Source organism: Protopterus annectens, chromosome 8.part0 (genome assembly GCF_019279795.1).
Source record: "Protopterus annectens isolate FY-2018-M chromosome 8.part0, PAN1.0, whole genome shotgun sequence".
Lineage (NCBI taxonomy): Eukaryota > Metazoa > Chordata > Ceratodontiformes > Protopteridae > Protopterus > Protopterus annectens.
The window spans coordinates 1,266,470,253-1,266,485,539 of record NC_056741.1 but is presented as its reverse complement, the minus strand read 5'-3'; the positions used below and the strand labels follow the sequence as shown (position 1 = coordinate 1,266,485,539).

Sequence of the window (15,287 nt, the reverse complement as noted above, 5' to 3'; positions counted from 1 at the left end):
GGCAAGTGCAACTTTTGTAGTTTTATTTGTAATGATTCACAATTTAAACACCCTGACACAGGGGAGGTGTTTTATCTGCGAACCTATGCGAAATGTGATACAGCACATGTAGTATATCTGGCTATCTGCCGGGCATGTCACAAATTTTATGTAGGGAAAACAGATCGTCTTTTAAAAGATAGGATAAGAGAACACCTATATCACATTAAGAAAAGAAGTAGTTTTAATGCACTAGCGAAGCATGTGTCAGTTACCAATGCACAACATGTTTTTAAATTTGTTGTCTTATGTAGAACATTCACTGATATAAGAGGGGGTGATATAAAAGCAAGGACCGAGGAAAAAGAAACTGAATGGATTATTAGGTTAAGGGCTAGTTCAGGGCATGGACTGAATGATTCTGTTCCTATAAGACCAATATTAAAACAGAGACCATTGAATAGGTGAATGTTGAATTTTTTAGAACTTTACGTATGCTTTTAACATATATTTTTTATACTATATAAGTTTAGAATTTGTAAGAGTGGATCAAGAAAGTAACACTTAGAATGTGTATAATATGCCTTTAAAAATGGTTAAGCAGAGTCATGTGCCTGACTTAAGTGTTATATAAGGTGTGTGTATTTTAATGGTTGTTATACACCTGAAGAAGCTGTTTGTGAAAGCGCTTGTGTACCAATAAAACTGTGTTGCAACCGAGTGGAATCCAGATCTTTGTTCTGTGGTTGGAGAAATTTGAGTATAAACCTTATTAAGCTGAGGTTGCTGTTTTGGAGTATATTTTTTTTACTAAACTGAAGCTGCTGTTCTGAAGCCTCACCTTTGCAGTTCATGGACTTTGTGTTTACTTTGTGGATACTCGAATACTTTTATGCAAAGGTGCCTGTAACATTGGGTGGTTTGTATCATTCAGATCTTTTTAACTTAGTTGAAACATGGCTCTCCCAACAACCAGCTCATCCTTAACCCTAAAAAAAAACAAAGCTGTTACTCTTCCTAACTAAAAAGTTCATATATATTAAACACTCCCTCTCCATACAGTCCCTTAATAGCACTCCCATTCAGGTAGAATCCAGTACTAAGCTCTTAGGCGTAACCATCGACTATCAGCTTAAATTTGACTTGCATGTTAATAAATGTATCAAAAAGACACATTCAAAACTAGGGCTCCTTTACCGTAACAAGAAATTCCTTACCTCTGAAGCCAAGATTACTCGGTCTCTCTTACCTACCTTCTACCCAGTCTAATGTACAATTCTCAAATTCTCACAAATCTTAACTCCGCACTCCAAACTCAAATCTACCTACAACAAGATAGCTAGATTTGCTGCCCAACAAACCTACAAATCCCATCACTGTCTGTCTCTAAAACACCTAAACTGGCTTGAATTACCCCACCAGCTTCTTCTGTCTCCGCTCCAGATCATCCATTCTATCCTATACCAGCCTTCCTACTGCCCAGCACTATCCCCTATCAGCTCTCATTATTCTCCCTCCAGACCTCTCCCAAGCTCTAACCAAGACCTACTACAAATCTGCAAACCCAAGTCTAAATTTGGACGCAACATGTACAGCTATTACCCCACTATTGCCTGGAATAGGCTCCCACTAGAAATTAGGACCCTTGCACATCCTAAACAATTTAAGACAGCCACCAAAGAGCACTTTAAAAGTCACTGGTCTTGCCACTGCACTCTCCCTCCTTAACATCCCCTACTTCTCATACCTTAATCTATTTTCTGCCCTTAACTCACTCTTCTCACTAGCTCTCTCTAGTCTTCCTTGACTACTCTTTCTACTGTCTTCTAAAATCTATTAAGCAAATTGCCTCAGAGAAACATTCTATTGTAATTGTCTTGCCTTCATGCAACTACGTCATGATAAAACTGTTTTTTTAACCACTTACCTCTGAAACTGTACTCATCTTAATGACTATTTCTTTTTATACATCTTGAAATAGTTATGCTATACTCTTGATTATTGATACTGTATAACATTGTATTACTACTTAATGCCTTGTAATAATCCTGTAACATTGCTGTTTAATGCTAATTTATAATGCAAATTGTATAATATGTTGGAGCATTTCTCCCCGGGCCTTCGCTGAAAAAGGGCTCTTCAGCTCAGTTGGACAATCGCGGTCAACAAATGTAAAATAAAAATAAAATAATTTTTTTAAAGAAGGAACTAGTTCCTCGACAGTCAAGGTCCAGTTAGCAGTGAAATCAAATTTTCACATTGGATTTGAAGGTTCTTCCGTTGCCTCTCATAAGCTGTGCAAAGCCTTTTTGTAAGGCACTCTTAGGCCTCTTATTAAAGATTGTACTCCCCATGGGATCTAAATGTGGTACTGAAAGCACTTATCTATCCCCCCTTTGAACCAACAGCTAGGTGTGATGTTAAATATCTGTGTTGAAAACCATATTTCTGGTTGCCATTACTTCTGCCAGACTAATTTCAGAGATTCAAGCATAGTCTTAAAAACCACCATGCTTTTATCTTTTACAAGGATAGAGTTGCATTACAAATTAATGCATCCTTTCTCCCTAAGGTGGTATCAGACTCTAATATCAACCAGTCCTTTAATTTGCCAGTACTCTTTCCTAAATTTGCTAACAAGGCCGAATACATGTTACACTTATAAGATGTTAACAGACAATTATGTTTTTACCTATGTAGAATGAAAAAACATCAGGAAAACTGACCAATTATTTGTTTCATTTTAAAGTTGGGGAAACTAGTTGCCAAAGTAACTTTAGCCAGATGGCTGGCTGATTTGTATTTCTTTTATTTATAACAAATTGGACATTGCTTTGTCTAAACCATTACTAGCTCATTCAACTAGATCCATGCCAACTTCAGATTTTCAATCTAGTGTGGACACTGATGATGTATGTGCAGCAGCAACCTGAACTACTCCCCATGCCTTTATTCCTCATTACAAATTGGATCTGGTCTCCAGAGGTAGAGCATCATTTGGTTTAGTGGTTCTCAGGAATATCCTTCTTTGAGTCCACCTGGGATTTTACGTAGCTGGGGATTCTGCCCCATAAATTGAAAGTGAATTAAAATTGACATCATCAGATAAAGAAGTTAGGTACTCACCGTAACGTTCTATCTGTGTCGTCTATTTTCATTCTTCCTCAACTTCCCTACCTTCAACCGTAGAAAAGTACTGGAAGAGCGAGTGGTTAGGGGATGTCAGTTCCCTGATATTGAGCTCCAGATATAGTCTTGTCACTCTATGACGACTAATATTTCTTTCTGCTAAACTCTGCAAACAAGATCTGAGGTACTTTGGGTTGGTGCATTGTAGGTAAGGGAGAAGCTCAAGAGTTTTGGTTGCACGAGCTTTAGCAATGGCCTAGTCGGATCAGAGGGATTAGATCCGAACCCCATAAGTTGAGGAAGAATGAAAGTGGACAGCACAGATGTAATCCTTTTGTGAGTACATAACTTGTTTTTTTGTTCATTCTCCGAAACCCTCTTAAACCTGTTCAGGATTACAGCTGAGCCAGAGCCTGTCCTAGAATTTGGTTGGATGTACACTAGTGAAAATAATTCGGAATGGAGGTCCATCCCATTGCCAGATGCACATGCATGTGCAAAAATGTGCATATATACAAACACGCTACAAATGTTTTGGAGGATAGCCCTTATACCCATGGTATGTCTTTGAGATGAGAGTGAAAATGCACATGAACTCAGGGAGGGCATAAAAACTCCACACAGAAAGTATCCTGGCTGAGAATCAAACTGAGACCAAGCACTGTGAAGCATCAATACCACCCAATGCATCTCTCTGTTGCCACTACTTGTTTCATTTATTTCTGTAGCACTTCTACATCATTTTACAGACTCAATGCGTTTGTTTCTACTTTCTTTATGTACGGACCAGATGCCTGTTTGCTATGTTCTTTCTGCAAGGTTACCTAGATTTACCATATAGAAGAGGTTGGCTGTTTTTAAAAGCCTTAAGAATGAATACTCTCACCACCATGCGGGGGGAGGGAGGTCATAAAATCAGGTTTTGCACCATTAGATGAAACATTACACTGACAGGATTATCCATTTCTTGCATGAAGTATCCATTGGGTCCTCCTGTGATCTGGGAGTGATAGACAGGACCTGCATTCTTGGGACATTAACAGAGGTGTGGTGTTTTATTGACAGGCTGGCAGATAACAAGACTGGTATCTTGTCTGATTTTTTTTGTTTTACTGACCTGTTATTTATTACAGAGACCTGATTTGACAATCATTTCTGTCTAGTCCTTGCAGTCTTAGTGCTTCTGGTTTCTCTGTAGTACAATGTTATGTGTCTAGATTAGGCTGGGATGTGGAATGGCAATTATAATTTGAAGGTTAAATTGAAGGAAATTAGAGATGGATTGAGTTTGATGGGTATCTCCTTTTCTATCATTCATCCGATGGTTTGAGAACATTCCCTCAGGAGTTCTTTGACTTATTTCAGTGGTACTGACTTTTTTTTCCAAATTAGTTTTACAGGGGACATAAACATTCGGTGATGAGGAAGTGACCTTTGTAAAATAATTCCTTTGTGTTATGAAAGAATTAATTCAGGTTTGCGCAGGTTGTTACCTCTGCTGCCTATAAAATCGGGAATATTTTGAACTTAGTCCACATCTCAGGATATGTTAATATCAGCATGTCAGCACCATCCGTGCTGTCAGGTGTGGTTGTTTCCATGTTAGGGGGAGTGTCCTCATTAATTACTTAATACCACCTGTAGATCTCCTCACTGTGATGCATGCACTAGTATCCTTCCATTTGGATTACTGTAGCATAGTACTTGAATTAGTGGTAATGCATGCACCCAACCATCTCAGCAGCCCTAGTTAACCTGCGATGCATCTTTCACATAGCTTGACAGAATCTGGTGATAGACATATAGCCACTAGAAAAGCAAAGAAAAGTTTTCCTAGCACTATTTCATAACAAAAAGTGTGTGTGTGTGTATATAACATATACATGTACACACACACACACACACACACACATACATATATATATATATATATATATATATATATGTATGTGTGTGTGTGTATGTATATATATATATATATATATATATATATATATATATATATAGACATACATATATACACATATGTATGTATGTATGTATATATATATATGTATATATATATATATATATATATATATATATATATATATATAAAATATACACATGCACACACACACACAGTGTGTATTGCATTTAGTTTACTGGTTAGGTCCTGTGGGGCTAATTTGAGCTCTGCGTCTACTGAAGTGGTCCACAGCCTAGTTACTAACTGTGGAATCCAGATGGCAACATATGCCAGTGCCTCATAGCTTACACTAGCTTTGTATCGGGCAGTGCCAGACCTATAAAATTCTGATCCTGATATCTTTTGCTCCACACAGCCCAGAGAGCCTACTGTCAGGACCAGCTGATCTGATATCAGCCTTCCTGCTTCTTGTGACTGGACTCCCAGGGACTGCTAGTGTTTTTTTTCTCAGAAAAAAAGTAGTTTTAGTCTTACACTGATTGGATATTTACACATCTGAGTCTGTATCTATGAAATTTGCCGTTGGCTCTCTAAATGGTGTCCCCAGTGTTGGATGTCTTTTAATCATTTACTCTAAAACGTAATTTTTTGAGTGTACATATGATTATTTTTCTTGGCTGCAGTCCACTGTCTATGATCTGATCATTTACTTTTTTTTAGTAATTTTTATTTGTTTTTAAATGGTAATATTCCATAATAAAATGTAAAAAAAACACCCACAGCTGACTGAAAAAAAAAATAAAAGTATAGAAAGGGAAAATTAAGGAAGAAAGGGAAACACAACTGTTTAGTTTATATCCATTGGCAAGTTTACATCTTCTTCTTTCGGCTTTTTCCCGGTTAGGGGTTGCCACAGCGGATCACCTTGTCCGCTCATGATTGGCAGTGGAGTTTTACGGTGTCGAGTTGCCAGCCTGGCGCCCAACCTTCCACAGAAGGTACAAACACACACACACTCACACCTAGGGCCAGTTTAGAGTGTCCAATCCACTTAACCTCAAATATAATGTCTCATAACCTTTTCTTTCCATCTTGAAAATATATATACTCAATTACATAACTTGCCTTTCGTAATATGTGCATATGAATTATAATAACTTTTTTGAAGTAATGTTAATAGCTTTCCACATCACAGTACTTCCTCACACATAACATACTTATCCCTTGACAAATATTCAGTGTATAAATTCCATCATTCAGTCCTGGAAAATTCAGGCATACTACAGAAATTCCAATACTTTAATATATATTTAGTTACCATACTGGATAAGCTTTTCTTCTAGGTTCACTTGAATACATCACAAGCATATGTAGCAAAAAACTTGCAGTGTAAAAAATACTTATCAAAGTTTGCACAACTTTGTATTTTGACCCAATTCTAATGTACTAGGGCATGACCACCACTGGTGATAAAGGTTCATATTGGCAATATCAACATTTGGGATCTGGTGCAGCATGCATTAAATATATTGTATAAAAAGAAAAAAGTTTTTCATATGTAATCTTATATTAATATGCTTTATTTTTAACCGATTTGTGATGATAATTGATCAACATATTCGTTTTTGTCATTTTATAGTAGTTATTTGTTTGTCATTTTTCTAATTTATAGTTTGTGATGTCTTATTTTGTACCATGCTTGCATTCAAACACTTGAACCTGAAGAGGAAGGTGGACAGTAATGACTGTGATTCTAAATCACCTTTCCCTTCCAGTCTGCATCCAGCATCTCCCTTACTGGGTGGCAGGTCCTCCCATTTCAATGAAGATTGGTTCAACCTGACTTAAGATAAATGGGTAAAGTAATCATAGTGCTTCATTACGTTCCTTGTCTGCAAGGATTTTAGTACAATTGTGGACACCGCAATGACATAGCAGTTATTGCTGCTTCACAGCTGTTGATTCTTCAGGTCAGTTCTTAGCCAGAATGCCTACTTTATGAATTCTGTGTCCATTTTGTCTGCTTGAGCTCTAGTTTCCTCCCACATCCTAAACAGATGATGCTGTAGGCGAATAAGTGATGCTCCATGTTGCTCTTAATTGAGTATTCCGTGTGGGAGTGATTGTCTGTCTGGATCCAGCACCACATTGCCATATTTTTTCAAACACTTTTATTGAATTATCACTTGTGACATAGGCAAATTTACAGTAATATAAAAGTAATCAAACTATAATGTCCTGCCTTGCACACACTGAATGCCTGGATAAGCTCCAGGATGCCTAAAACCCTGAACTGGATGAAGAATGTATGAATGATAGGGTATAAACATTGAGCCACCATGCTCAGACCTATGTTAAGTATTATGTATTCATCTCTTATGTTCCTTTTTTCAAATGCATTTATTTTCTTTGCAGTAGGGTATGCTGACCATTTTGAGACTTTGTTAGTAACTTGTGATTCCAGCCTAAATTCTTTTTATTCATTTTCTTTAAAATGTGTTGAATTTTTTTTCCTGACTTTGGACTTTTTTTTCTGCAGGAGATTTCCTTCCTTTTTCTCCAGCCTTACCAGTCAAACAATTGTGCCTCGTATCCTTCTTGTCTTGCTTGCCTTGCTGACCAAGGCTGTGGATGGTGTCCCTTCAGTAACACGTGTCTACATAGGATTGATTCCTTTGGTGAACCAGCCCTCTGCAATGGTGGAGAGATGCATTTAATCCTATGGCCTTCCAGCTGCACCTTATGTGAGGATTATAGGGATTGCAACTCCTGCAGTGAGGTAATTGTTGCATGGCTGTTTATGGTGTGTGTAACCACAACTGTACAGTGAGTGTAAGCAATTTGTCAATGAGTAGTTACTATGGAAACGAGAACATTTTTCAGAGATTTTTTTTTCTTGCTACCCCTTTTAAGTACTGTAAAACTAGACAGTGGTTTTAAATGTGTATTTTTTAACTAAATGTTTATAGTGCCTAGAAAGCATATGTTTCCACATATTGTATTTGATCAGAAAACAGACTGTCATCATTTTCATTATAGATATTTTTTTCTGACGTGATAAACATTTAAATTGTAGATAATATTTTGAGAAGTTGTTTACAGTGAATTTTCTTTCACGTTCTGCTTATTGAGATCCCTTGTTAGTGACTAAATCTTTCATCTTGGGTTCCATTGCTGTTGGCTTGCATATGCCAAAGGTACATACCAGTGCGTCCCACACTGTATATGGAAGTATGCATGTCCCCTATTCCCCCATTATTTCTAGATGATTTTGCTGTGTGCTTCTCCTTACAAATCACCACATAGTTGGAAAATCTGTGCTTTTTTTGTCTGCCATTTTGACTTTACTGTATTGCTGTTTTGCCTTTGCTTTATTACTTCATTTATCTTCTTGCCTTGGACATCTGTGCAGTGATTACCTCTTGGGCTTGGACAAAATGGCTGATACCAAGTGCGGAAATGAAAGGAGTGCCTTCTGTGTAAGGCTGCAGCCATTGAGGAGACAGCTGTTCAAGAGACTACCCTCTGACTCCTGCTCTTGGCAGTGAGACTTGAAGCGTGAGCGTTACCTTCTTCCCCATACTTGAGCCCTGGACTTGATTACAAGTTCACATAAAGTGGATTATTGAGTACCTAGATGACCTCTGTTGGTGGAACTTTGCCTCAGCAGGGTTTACATTCCTTGCCATCCCTGAAACTGACATCTTGCTAGTGAGGATTGAGCAGGCCTCTTCTAGCAGTGGTAGGTCAGTGGAGGAGCCATTAATGGTATTAGATGTGTAGTATTCATTTTGTAACCTGGTGGGAGTTGGACAGAAGCAGTCAGGATATCTCTTTTTGTGCTCTTGGTTCAGTGTCTGTGGTAGTCCCATGTTGGACATGTCAGATAGACACCATTTCCAGCTTCCATGTGGTCCCTTTTCTTGTGCCTGGCACATGATAGATGAACCTCATCTATTTTGGTCATTATTTAGAGGAACACTTCTTTCTTTCTTGATTTTTGATGTCTTCATAGATGTGGAATATTATAGTCCTGGGGCTAAAGTAGATCAACCTCACATGCCTTCCTTTTTGACTGAGTCTCCTCTGCAAACTTGAATTTATTTTTTTCCTCTCATTTGTGTCCCTTTGTCAAGGGGAGACCTTCTCTCGCCCATTATGGGATTTGGTTTAGCCTAGGATCTGGGGGTCCCATGCTTTCTGATGACTTCTTTCATTAAGGAATGCAGGCCTTTGGATACACTGTCCAGGATGGTCTGCTGCTTAGTTTTCTTGGAGCTCTGCTAACTTTAATCATCCGGACCTCCTCTTCCAGCAAGTCCCTGATGGTAAGAGACATTCTAGGTGACATCTGTGGCTGGCCATAATCTTTGGTTTGAGGGATCTTGCCAGGGACTCTAATTAGCTTCAGCTGTGGAGGATAACCTGGCTTGCCAATTCATTGTACTCCTAAAACATATGTTCCCTACTTACCTCTTCCCCATAACACTTCCAACATTTGCTATCTATCTGAGGAAAAATTCTTTGAAGTTTGCTTGGATACAAACATATGTTTGCAAACACTTCCAAGCAAAGATCCTAAACCTTCTGGATTTTGCATACTTTGTTGCATACTTGGGAGCAGTACATATGTCATCCTATTGTTCTCTTATAAATCACTTTTCCAATCTCTCTTACCAATCTTTTCTAACCTCCTCTGATTGATTCTCATACCTATCATGCAATATTTTATATGCTGTACTAATTATCCCGTTTTTAACAGCAGCTTCTGTTCTAGATTTGACTAAAACTCTCACCAGAGCAAGTCTTTCACTTAAGATTCCCCTTTCCATTTCTCTTTTTCTATACTCTGATATCACTTCTTGGCAGGGAAGGCATTCTCTAGCCTACAGTATAAATGTCTTCTTGGCCCCTTCCCACTCTTTCCTTTCAATCACTAATTATTTGCTCTTAGTACCTTGGTTCCTTTGCCATTTTTCTCCAGTAAGTTCCTGCTCCCTCTTGCCTATTTTCTGTACCCCTAAATTCAGTAGTCCCTTTTGCTAAAATCCCCTTTCTCCAGTCTCATTTTGGCTTTGTTCTTAGAATACTTTCTGCTACTTTATGAATATAATATTCTGCATGCCTGCTGCTGTTCTCCTTAAGGATCTGCATCCAAAATCCCACTCTCCATATTTCTTGAATTGTTTTTCCTGCTTCATAATGGTCATCCCTTTCCACTTAGAATTATAACCTTTAGCTTGTGTTATGTGTAGCTGTAAACTATTCCTTCAAATCAAGTAATCCTGAACCTCTGTGTTCTTTTGGAAGAATAAAATTATCCCACTTAACCCTCCACAAAATCACACTGATCCGTATCTATCAGTTCTTTGACATTCTTTAAGCAAGTATAGACATAAACACTTTATAATCATGGTTTAAAATTGAAATGAGTCTATATGAAGCTGAGTCTAATGGGTCTTTAGGTATTGTAGCCACCACATCTTTCTTCCAAGATGTTTTTGCTTCCCCTCCTTTTAAACTACTGCTAAACAAAACCTTCCAGATCTTTATCACTTTTACAAACTTCCACAAGAATACCATCTGTTCCTGGAGACTTTCCTGCAGATTGATTATACATCACCATTTTTATCTCACCTCCTCCTATCTTAACTGTTTGTTGAACCTCATGTACGGGGTTGGGGATTGTAAAAATGGTTAAGTTGTTCACAGACACAAGGTACACAGTTTGATTCTCACTTTTGAAAGGAAATTGTCCATGTTTAAAATGGCTTCCAGAGGCCGCTAGCCATGGCATACTTGTGTCTTCCATAAATATTTCCATTTGTGTTCTTTCTTGATTTTCACATTTCTGTACTTAATACAAATTTTCATAAAATTTCTGAAATATCTGTTGATACCTCTGTAGCATCTCTGGTTATTTTTCTTGTTGTAGGCTTCCTAAGTTTGTTAATAACCCTTTCTACATTCTGTAGCGCAAGTCATGCTAAAAGTTTTTTGTCCTCTGGACCTATCAAAAAATTATTGCTTAACAACAACCTTTCTAAACACATGCTTATTATCCAGATACTCCCTTATTATCTCTTTAGCACTTTGCAATTGTGCCTCTTGTTCTGCGAGATTCCCCTTATTCTGTAATACTTTAACATTTGTCAGTCCCTCTAAATAATTCTTATTTGCTTCTTAACCATTTCTGTTATTTCTATTGTGTTTTTAAATTCCATTTTCATTTTATCCCACTTAGTAGCTGTAAATTCTAAAAAAAAAAAAAATATTTTCCCTAATAACTCTTGAATAAGTTTCACCTTCCTTAAATTCCTCTCTTTAACAGGTAGGTGGGAAAGCTCCACTGTTTCATTTTTACTTCATTGTCCTGCATTTTTGTCTTAGTTTTTAAAAAGCTTTCAACTAAGTGCACATGTTCCTGTGAAAAATAATTTCTCTCTGTTCTGGCCCATTTATTGCACCGTGGGAGATGTTATGTAAATTCTCTCCAGAGTTCCTTCTTCTGAATCCACATCTTTTATTCCAAATATTTGTATACATTTTTTTTCAGAAAACTACTCTCTTTTGTTATATTTCCCTTCTAGGCCTCCCAGATACATCCTGACTGTTGCAAATCAACTTCCAGTCCCCACCTATAAGTAATATTCCCTGCTGAAAGGTGATTACTTTTACATTCTATAGTAGCAGTTTTTGGTGGCATTTAAGTACATGCCAACATAATTGTCCTCCCTTGCCAGTAGCCTCTTACTACCAGAAGTCTACCATTATTATCTTTTCCCTCTTCTGTCACTGTTGGAGCTCCTTTGGCAGTTAGTGTAGTTACTCCTGTTTTCTTCTGTCCCTGATATTCTGCAGAATATCCATCCTAAAATCCTTTATCAAATTCACATGCTGATTTATTTCCAGATGTGTTTTTTGCAGCATTATTTGCATTCTGCATTTCTTATTTATGATTCTGTATTGTTACTTTTTTTGCCTATACCTGCATGTCCATTTAGGTTCCAAAATAATATGGATAACATAGCCGTTATAATAAAAAAATATTATTCCCATCTATTGTACATAACAGCTTTTTTAATGTGTATTTTCAACTTTTGTGTTACATGCACACACTAGTGTTTGTCAGGTTGATCTTTTATATAGTTGTTTCTTGTCATCTCCATTTGAAGCTATGTCACATTTTTTCAAGACTCTGTTTTAATGCAAACCCTCAAACAAAAGGTTAAATACATTTCAGAATACCCCCATGACCTATTAACTTAGAAAAAACACACAAAACTATGTACAGCTTCAAAAATGAAATGTAACCCTCCAGATAGTAACATTTGCTCCCAATCTCCACAATACCTCTCAGTAGTAATAATAAATGTAGACTGAGCCTGTAATAATGAGAGGAAAAGGCACAAAAATAGAAACAGATTTTAAAAATGACGTTTAACAGCTTAGAAAGTTGTTAGAATAACAGGATTTTTGTTAGCATGCATTTTTTAAAGGATATGACGTCTGAAACTTAAATTTGTCATTTTTTAATTCTCAGTGATTTGCCAGAAATATGTGGCAAAAATCTGGGCATTCTGTGTAAAGACATTTGAGAAGTATGCTATCCAAGGCGACCTTGTGATATTGATATTTACCCATTTTGGAATTATTTTTCTTCCTACATTGTAGACTTTTTTTTTTTTACATTATGTAGTGATTTCCTAATTAGGTTTGTGACTTTGGTGATATTTGAGTCTGTTGTAATCCCTAAAAAAGGTCACCAACAAGTGTGCTTTTGAAAGACAGCTTTCACCAAAGGATTTTCACTGTTTCTGACTAAATTTTGTACTATTTATACCTTAAGTATTTTAGAGCTTAAAAATGTTGGTCTTTGTAGCAGTTAAGTATAGCGGTTTCATATTTCAGTGATCAGGGAGTCCATGTGTATTAAACAGATGGATAAAAAAAAAATTAAGTTTCTGCAGGTAGAAAACGTATGAGGCCTTTAGGACCTTCATGAATCTTGAGAGTGCCTACATATTTGTCTGCAGTTGGCATAGGCTGCTCCTCCTTCAGAGGCTATATAGGCTAACAGTGAGACAGATATTAGTATTCTGGTCTATCTAGGCCTTTCAAGAATTTTTGTGTCACAGCTCGATGATGGTTCCCAGGTGCCCCCGGTTGTCGATTTGAGTTCTTGTACAGTGCTAAAGCATAGTTTCTGTGATATGCCATTTATTTTTGCACAGGAACCCACAAGCGTTGAGGTGGGAATTACTTGTCTCTCTTCATATCTTTTTAACCTTCAAGACTACACCCAATTTACCTACGGTTTACACCATCACTTCCACCATCTGTGTCAGCCTTTGACAGCATGTGTTTTGATAGAATATCCTATGATATGACAGAGGCTCTTTCTTTCTTGTGTTCATCCCACTGAGTCCTGTCTTATGGGTACTCTTCAAGACAGCCCCTCATAAGAGACAAGGAATGAGACATCCCTTTAGTTTTTGGTCTGTCCAAATGTGTACACCACACTACTCAGTTGTGGTACAAGTGGTGATGGATGATGAGTTTATCCCTAGGTGTCTTGTATTCTTCCTCACCCCTGAAGGAGATATCCATTGGGGTAACACTTCAGATTGGGGGTCAAGAGCTTGCTGCCTTGACTTGCTGATAATAGAAGATTCCAGCTTCACTGCTTTTTGACAGCACCTTGCTAGAGCCTTATTCACAGTTCCATCTCCCAGGAAGCTTTTACCAGTTGGAGGAGAAATATAGATACAGAAAGGTTGCAAATCTGGCTGTTATTTCTTTAAACATGGCTTGAGAGTCAGAGCTGGTGACTTCCACTTCAGACATCAGGGCCATTAATTACTAAATGTACTTGCTACAATGTCAAAGATGCATTACAGACTTGTGAGTGATAGTATCAGGCACATATTTAACCATCTGTTTTCTAAATTCTTACAGACCAGTCCTCAAGGTCATTTAACTGACACAGTTCCCCAGTGAGGCATGGTAGGGAAGGTAAATGAACTGTGAATAACCCACTGTGTCACCTGCTGGATTGCCAGCTTGCTAACAGATAAAATGCAGGAAATCCAAAAATAGTGAAAGTTACTTCCACAAAGAGACCAGTCACCAGTGGTGTACCCCGGGGTCCTGTTCTGGGGCCTCTCCTGTTTGGCATCTGCTTTTCTGAAGTAAAAGCCAATATCAAAGGCCTCTGGCTGACTAAGATTGCAGATGACTAAAATTGGATATCCATTTTCAAGTAACAGAAGATTTCTTCAGATTTCTTCTAATCCCATGGAGGTCTCAGCTGCATCTGTCTCAGCCACTCCTTATATGTGATGGGCGTTCTCATAATGACTGCTTGGTTGGGGAGTAATGTGCATGCCCCCAATGCATCATTCCTTAGTGCATGTAACATTAACAATGTGAACCTGCCCTGGCCTCTTCCATGAGCAATGTCTTGCTTTGTGTAGGTGTTGCTAATGGATTAGGTCACCTCATTTCTCATAGGATCTGCAAGCTCACATTGGTAACTGAAACCTGCCCTGTATCACCTTGTCCCTTCAGGGGCCATGCTGCTAATTGAACACAGGCCACTTGGATCTCAGGGCTTCATCCCTATATGCCACAGGGCCAGGATGTAACATGCATAATCTTTGTATTAGGAATGTGTTAAATGATTCATGGATCAATCAGTTTATGTACTAACAGATGGTGAGACTTGATAGGGAGTACCTGAAGAAAGGAGGACTTGGAGCCATGAAGGAAGGGAAGATTAAAGTGATATGTTGGGAATAATTGAGAAGTGGGACTGAGTGGGGTTCTTGGGGGTGAATGCAGCAGAAGTATGGTCTTCTAGTATAATTTCAAGTACAGCTGGGTTAATTGATATGGCACAAAGTATGGGATTGGTTTATCTTTTATTAGAATCACCTTCTCTGACGTTATTGTTGATGGAAGTTAAAGAATCTTCACGTATGGTAAGACTAGTGAGTAGCGTATATAAAGGCCTTCGGGAATTTCAATCTTTACTACGGGAAAAGACGAAAGACCCAACAACTATGGGGATAAGTTGCAGAGAGAGAGACTGTAGCCTCTGTGTGAGGAATAAAATTTAGAAAAGTAATGGCAGGTGTACTGCAAGATCAAAATGCTTTGGAATATTTACTTGGAATAGTACCCGCAAATATAAGTCTGAAGAAGACAATACCGAATGTGGAGCAGATTGCTGGAGGTAGGATTGGGGGGGAATTGTGGGGAACTGGAA

At 37.9% G+C, this 15,287-nt stretch overlaps 1 protein-coding gene across 1 annotated transcript in view; it reads left to right on the top strand.

Annotated features, from left to right (window-relative positions):
* MEGF8 (multiple EGF like domains 8) overlaps positions 1 to 15,287 on the top strand; it is a 1,779,602-nt gene that overhangs the window by 340,725 nt on the left and 1,423,590 nt on the right. The window contains exon 14 of the mRNA XM_044079419.1: positions 7,557 to 7,796. Coding sequence (XP_043935354.1) covers positions 7,557 to 7,796 — 240 coding nt within the window. The remainder of the gene's footprint in view (positions 1 to 7,556; positions 7,797 to 15,287) is intronic.